The 7,625-nt window shown below is 36.2% G+C and overlaps 1 protein-coding gene across 1 annotated transcript; it reads left to right on the forward strand.

Annotated features, from left to right (window-relative positions):
• Nucleotides 1–401: 401 nt before the first annotated feature.
• LOC306946959 (protein SPO16 homolog) lies at nucleotides 402–7,242 on the forward strand (the record flags this gene model as incomplete). Its single annotated transcript, XM_079536108.1, has 5 exons — nucleotides 402–470; nucleotides 2,365–2,455; nucleotides 3,532–3,700; nucleotides 5,415–5,493; nucleotides 7,120–7,242. The coding sequence occupies 5 exons, from the start codon at nucleotides 402–404 to the stop codon at nucleotides 7,240–7,242; spliced, it is 531 nt and encodes a 176-aa protein (XP_079392234.1).
• Nucleotides 7,243–7,625: the final 383 nt, after the last annotated feature.

Raw genomic sequence — 7,625 nt, forward strand, 5'->3', positions numbered from 1 at the left:
GCATAAAGGAAAACACAGCAGCGATAGCAGGGTAGTAAAGTCCCAGCAAGCAAACTACAGCAAGATAGGATATGCCCAAATACAGCAGCCCTAGACAAAGAAACAAAAGGAGGGGAGAAGGTGGCAGAGGAGTCTACTTACCTGTGGAAGGCCTCAGCTAGGCAAGGACCTCCTGCAAGAGATACTTTCACCTCCACTGCCAGCCCTTAAATGAGGTCTGGGAAGGACTGGATCCTGGCTCCATTCCTTCAGGTCACTCAGGGGCATCGCATGCAGCTGAGCTCTCCTGGGTTGGCCCTGCCTTCCACCAGGTGCTCAATCACTGTTTGAGTCTGTGACTTATCATTTCTGCTACAGGATTGCAGCTGACATTTCCTTAGAGAGCCATTAGAACCTTGAAGATGACAGATAACAGCAGGCAGGAGCAGTCAAAATGGATAACAACAGTTATTATGAGTACAGGTCTACAGGTATGATGCTGCTTGCCAAGAGCAGTGGCTACTGAAGAAGCACTGGAAACAGTGTTGTGTTCTGTACATGCAAACACTGTATGCAATGTAACCAATATACTTTAAGGATAGAGCAATTATCTGAAGCTTTTTCTACCATTGCATTCATTGTTTGGTTTTTGTTTGGTTTTTTTTTTGTTGTTTTTTTGTTTTGTTTTGTTTTTGTGGGTTTTGTGTAGCTACTTCTGTACATATTTAACACTCTTGCCATTTGCTATTCCCAGTTGCACTGCTCTAGGCTTGTCCTCCTGACTCACTTTTTTTTCACTGCACTGATGCTACTTTCAGTGACTACTATAAATAATTCTATCAGGGATGTTTTTTATTTTCTGAACTTCTTCCTAAATGCTTTATTTTCTTCATTACTGTCAATGTTGGGATAAATTATTACTCGTTAAATGTGCAGTTCAGCTTAAAATAGCCTTACAGATAGTGATTTATATTTATATCTGTTAATTTCAATTCCCCAGTAAAGTGAAAGGGGCTGTCAAGGACCTGATAATTAGTTCCTGCAGCTGAGGCTAATTTCATGCCAGCTTGAGAGAATTTAGAGGCTGAGGGCTTTGGCTCACTATCAAGGATAGCTTGCATGAGCTTGGTTAATAGGGTCACTGCTCCATCTTTGCTGTACAAAGAGGTGAATGGTATTGAAATAATTCTTGAATCATCTCAGTTTAAAGCCTGTTTATTGTGGGATGACAATCTGTAAGCTGTTCCAGTTTGGGAACTGTTTCAAGAGCAATGTTACCTGTAATGGTGAGAGATATTCAAGGGTAGCGATCGCATCAGCTACACCAGTGAAACTGGCCCTTACTCAAGTATTAGTATGGAGCAAAGATACAGAAATAGCTGAAGTACAAGTTGAAGATCTTTTAATGGAGATGCTGTTTTGTATCCGTTTTAGTTAGTTCTGCATCATCAGCTTCCTTTTCTAGCCATGTAGCTTTTCTGTTCTTAAAGCTGTTTCATATTTGTGTACTAAATAATTTCCTTTCAGCAGAGGCTCTGAAACAGAGAAATTTTCCAAAATCGTAGTTACATCTCACAAGCACTGTCACTGAGCATTCCCATTCCATACAAATGCAAAGCATCAATTCAGGATTCACTCACCATCCAGACTTTATTTTTGTATCTTCCACTAAATCATTAAAACTCTCTTTATGGCAGGTTGCCTACATTTTAAATGGGTCATCTAAAAAACATTTTATTAGCTAAAAAGGAGTTGGTGGTTCAATCTTTAAAATGTGTGGGTTTGAGCAGCTTTTGCAGAGCATACTGCAGAAGTGCTTTTTGCAGGCTGAAAAATACATGCAAATTCCTTCAATTCCTCAAATGATTACATTGCATAGTGCGATGTTCTAGTTTTCCTGACTGGATTGTGTTGTCAAAAACCTTTAATGAAAATCACTTCCCATACAAATCTCCTGAAATATCTTCCAAATGAAATGCTGACATCACCGAGAATAATGTAGTCTAATTAGCTGGAGCCTCAGAAGTGCACTATTGTACATTCCTCACTACTGCAAATTGTATTTTAGCATTTATTACAAAAATAGACTGTAAAATGTTTGAGCTTTTTTACGTTTTGTGGAATGGTTTCCTGTGGCATACTGAACGTGCGCATACAAATTACAGTTCAATGATTTGATATCTTTCAATACAGACATTCTGAAATGTAATTAAGTTTTTGAATTAACATTTAACTTTGAATTAACATTTTATTTCCTTTTTTAAAAGTAAGATATAAAAAAAAATTCTTAAGCAATGATGCTAAAGTTCTCCAATAACTATTCAATGTTTAGAGGATATTTCATCTGATTTGTTGGCTGACAATAACCTGTTACAATTTATTTAGAATCATGAAATCTCCACAATTCTACAGAGGCAACACCGAGTTCGATATTCAGAATCAGTGGAAATGGGCTCCGTGATTTTTTCTCTTTCTGGTACAGTACTTTGTTTTTAAATTCCTAAACTCTAATGAGGCACAAGATCAGGCTCTGTCATGAGCTGTGCTGAACTGAATAAAAGCTGCCGTGTTGGAGTGTCATACAGTAGTGGAAGGAGAAGTGATTGCACATAAGTCAGGGGCTGCAACAGAGAATTTCATGAATTAAATGCTGCCATTGGTCTCTACACTGTATTTGGTGATAATCAGTAAATTCTTCTTATAAATGAGCATGTTGAATGCCACTTAAACATGAAATGGCCATCAAGATATTTAGTATTTGTGGCTGTAAATATAAGAGAGCCTTGGCTTTAATTGTCCAAGCTGAATTTGCAGACCCGGTGGCAAAAAGGAAGATGAGAAAAGGATTCCTGGAGCTGTTTTGATTAGGAAATTACTGAAACTTCAAACATGAAACATCTACCCATTCTTTCCAGAGCAGAGGGTGCTTTAGACAGACAATCAGATGAGATTCTTAATCTGAAGCTTTCCTGAACTGTAAGGACTAACAAGGCACCGATTGGCCCAGTCTTTTGTGTCCTCTGCTGTTAAAACCTCCTACACTTATGCCTTAACTTTGAACTTAACTTTGTTGATGGGACCATAATTTAATTTCTCATGGTAGACATTTTAGTTCAACATTTTAGTTGAAGATGCTGCAGGTGTATTTGCTTATCTTATTTCTAAATCAGAACTGCTGAAGTCTTCAATCAGTCTGCATTTGTTTTAAGTTCATTCCATACAGCAGATTCTTGTTCCTGAAACATGTGCTTGCAAAGGCATTCAGATGTCTATAATTTAAGTGAATTGAACACTTTTTCTTTTTTTTTTAATGTTATGGTAGAAAATAACATCTGAGTTATTTGTAGTTTTATCCTAAAATTACTAGTAATTACTGGCCAAATGTCATGATTGCATTAAACCATCAAGATGATCTATTTCAATCACAATTTTTTTTTTTGTTCTACTCTTTTAAATTAATGCTTGAGTAAGAATTGCTTCCTGATTAGGGTATTTGTAGTGAGAAGGATTAATCACATTGCTGACACAAATCCATATCAATTTCTTCAACAGGTGTTGCATTTATACTGGTAGACATTCAAGACTTGTTTGTGAGAGGGGAAGAACAGTTTTTAGAAAGAATTCAGAAGTTTATAAACATACATCGGAATAGTTTTCTGGTTTTGTCAGCTGCTCTCCATGGACCAAAAGAATGGAATGTAATGTTTAGGATTCAGAGAAGGTATTATTTCAACATCAAACCTTCTATTGCTAGGAAAAAACACAGTTTAACTGTCTGCTCAGCAGTCTGGGACTCAGTTGAATTTTATTTTGCTCATACACTGCAAAATTAGCCAAAGAATACGTTTAATTAGTGGAAAATGAAAAGAATGTTAAGTGAATTGATCTGTGATAGTTAACAAAAGGAGATGTTTCCCTCCTTCCCCCCATCCACATCCCCCCCAAAAAATGCCAAATCGAAAAACCTTCCCTCCCATCACTTTAGGCCTTTATAATCTTTTTCAGGTTTTTCTCTCACACTGGAAAATGAGGCTGTTTTCTTTCACTTTTTTGTCCTAGTTCTGGCAGCATGTTTTCATGGTAAATTCAAAACAGAACAAGTACGTCTTATTCATATGAAAAGGCTTTGGTGTAAACGATAGATTCTTCACCAGGTTTTAAAATCTCTTCACTTGGACTAGTCTGTCATACTGAACTAAAACAATGGAAACAAAGCCTGAAACATTCCACTTTTCAGTATATATCTGCTCATAATGGATATCAGACTCTTTTCTATACTTCCATTCAAAGCCATTTTCTGGTAGGTACAGTAATCTTTGCTGCAGCTGATTTTCACTCCCGACATCAAAGTGACTCTTCTAATGGAGTCTTTGATCTTTACCTCCTTGATTCTAACACCAGTTTTGTTACACCCAGGGCACGTTGCCAAATGCTGATGAATAGCTGAGTGTACGGGATGAAATGTAGGAAATCTATTATCCATTTGCAAAAATTCCATAAATTTTCATGAGAGTTCTTAAAAGCTCTGCCATCATTCAGCAAGAACATATTTCTCAGCTGATGGTAATGCTAATGATCAATCTATATTTCAACTGATCTTGCATGTGCATTGATCACTAATAAATGTGATGTTTTGAAAACATGCTCCCTTCAGCAACTCAGTAATTTTATTTAAATAAAAATATTAGTTTTATCACTGCAGGCCACACCAACTTGATTACAGCAGGGCACAATTATACCTTAGACACATGTGCTTTATTACTAGCTGGCAGCTAGGAGTTCTGGCATTGTAGGTAAATCAGTGACTGAGCTTTTGCTCTGGTGGGATTGGAACATGTGCTACATTCTCAAACCATAGGTCATATGTTGGATTTGCTTGTTTTCTTTTTTTAATTCTCTGATTAAATTATGTAGACTTGGACATTCTAATGAAATTGTTAGAATTATCCCATTATCTAACCCTACAGCTGGTTATATTTAGACAGCATGCTAAGATGCATTTCAAATTCAGAGGTATTTTTAGCATAATATTTTTAGATCCTTTCCTGTGTTTTGTTTCTCATGGAAAAAATAAACACTTTTTACTGCCACGTTGAGAACAGTCTTCAACAACACAACAAAAGAGTGCTTTGTTCTCCCTGAACATAAGCACACTTAAGAAATTATGACTGACTGTCAAGGAGTCCTAGAAACAAAAAAAGCCCTTCAAAAATCCCACCTGAACAAATGCTGTAGAGATGGGATAGATAAGTATAAAAACAGCCAGAATTCACCTGTTGCCTTCAAAGATAAAAGCAGTCTTGTTCAGCTGAAGATGAAAGCAACTTGCGGTGCAGACAAAGAAGTTGTTTACATTATGTGAGAATGTTTTTTGAGTTTCATGGCATAATTAAATGTGCACTCTGAAAGTAACCTTAATTTATTTTGATGTGTAGATTCCTGGGAAGCAATTTACGTATAATACCAGTTCATAATACTGCTGAAACTGTTAAGTTGATGCTAACTATAGCTAAGGTAAGCCTAGTTAAATATGATTAAAATGATTTATTCCTCAGAACTTCAGAGGTATTTTAACTTGGAAAACATTTGTTTTTCCTTAATGGATCTTTCTGCATCATATTGACTACAGTCATAGAATCATTTGGGTTGGAAGAGAGACTTCAAGATGACCTAGTTCCAACACCCTGCTCTGGGGAGGGCTGTTACCCACTGCATCAGGCTGCCCAGGGCTCCATCCAACCTAGCCTTGAACACCTCCAGAGATGTAGTTAGGTTAGAAAGCATGTTAGAAACTACATCTCATCTATTGCATGGTAAGAGTTGTATGGTAAGAGTTTCCTTTGAATATCTAACCTAAATTTCCCCTCTTTCAATTGAAAACCATTCCCCCTTATCCTACCACTATCTGCCCATGTATGAAGTCACATTACACAATCCGTGTTTCACCTTGAGGTGGGACTTCTGCTCAAATGTTTAAACTATTGTTAAAGGTAACTTTAAATCAACGGAATGCATGAAGACAAATGAAACACTTAAAAGTTAATTCAGCTCTTACTTATCTCTGTTAATTTAGGATGTCACCATGCTTAACCCAAAGAAGCTGTGGATGCTCCCTCTCTGGAGGGGTTCATGGACAGTGTGGATGGGGACCACAGCAACTTGATCTAATGGGTGGCAACCCTGCCCAATAGATGGATCTAGATGATCTTTAAGGACCCTTCCAAACAAAGCTGTTCTATGAAATATGAATATCTTCATTTCACTTACTAGCACTGAAGCAACACGAGATGAAAAAGATCTAAATATCTAACTGCTTCTAAAGTAAAGTGGTGATCTGAAAACACTAGCTATCTGCAGATTTTTAAGTGATGCACATATTAATACATTATTTCTACAGCGTAACGAGTATGATTTAATCTATATAACAGCAACATACCTTGTATGTATAAACATCCTCATTGAAGCCTGAACTGCTTTAAATAACGTTTTCCATGAGAGTTCTAACTTAGATACTATCTACAACAATGCTAGGACCATCCCACCAAAAATAAAAGCAGCAGGTTAGAAAGCATGTTAGAAACTACATCTCATCTATTGTATGGTAAGAGTTGATGAATGCTTATTACAACATTGAACATTGTATTTTTCTAACTTTGTATTCTGCTGCTGTCTGGCCCCGTTTCTTAATGCAGCATTAACCTAAAACCTTTTGAGATTACTGTTGATCCTTTAAAATTGAATCTGTTCAGAATGAATATACTGGATTTTAACAATCAGCCCCATAAGAAGTCATGACATTACAGACCACAGATATCTCAGTTGCCTTTATGTTATTACTGATACAGTACAGAGTCAATCCAATGAGCTCTTGTAAGAGAGTCCCTAATTATATCTCCTAGAAAATAAACTTATTTTGACCTAGGATAAGGAACACGGGCAAGGGACCAATACCATCCATCTAGTCCAAAGCTACCACGCCAACTCCTGTAGAAATACTACCTAGATAATAAGCAGATGCAAAGCTGATAGGAGTAGTCATGTTAGGACTGGTCTTATAGATTCAGATAGATTGAGTATTCATTTTTCAGGAAGTGACTATTTCTCGTAATATTCACTCATAATATTTTTCTTTCCTCTAAGATGAATTCCAAGCCACGCGCAGATGATGTTTCTCAGAAAATGGCAATGACAAAAACCCACATAATAGAAAACAGTCCAGTCTGGAAGGTGCTTCAGGAGTACCAGAAGTTGCATAGTAATTAATTGACTGAGAAGTTTTATTCATAAAGTAATTATAGCAGCTATACTTTAAACAATATATAGAAAGTTCTTAAATATCCTGTTACATTTTAAAAAACTATATACACAATTTACACATTTGAAACAAATTTGTATTAAATAACTCTACAGTGAAAAATACTATACATTATACATATATATATGCCTTCTAACAAAATAAAAATGTAGTTTAACTGCACTAAAGAGATGTTATCCTGTTATTTGGTTTGATTCTGAATGTGTGCATTCATCTGTTTATAATAATTTCTCAAATTATGTAATAAATCTTAAGGAAAACTTTATCATTAGAGATAATGATGACCAAAACAATTTCAAAATACAGGTTTGCCATGTTAAAACAGCTGTGC

This window comes from Tetrao urogallus (genome assembly GCF_951394365.1).
Source record: "Tetrao urogallus genome assembly, chromosome: 5".
NCBI lineage: Eukaryota > Metazoa > Chordata > Aves > Galliformes > Phasianidae > Tetrao > Tetrao urogallus.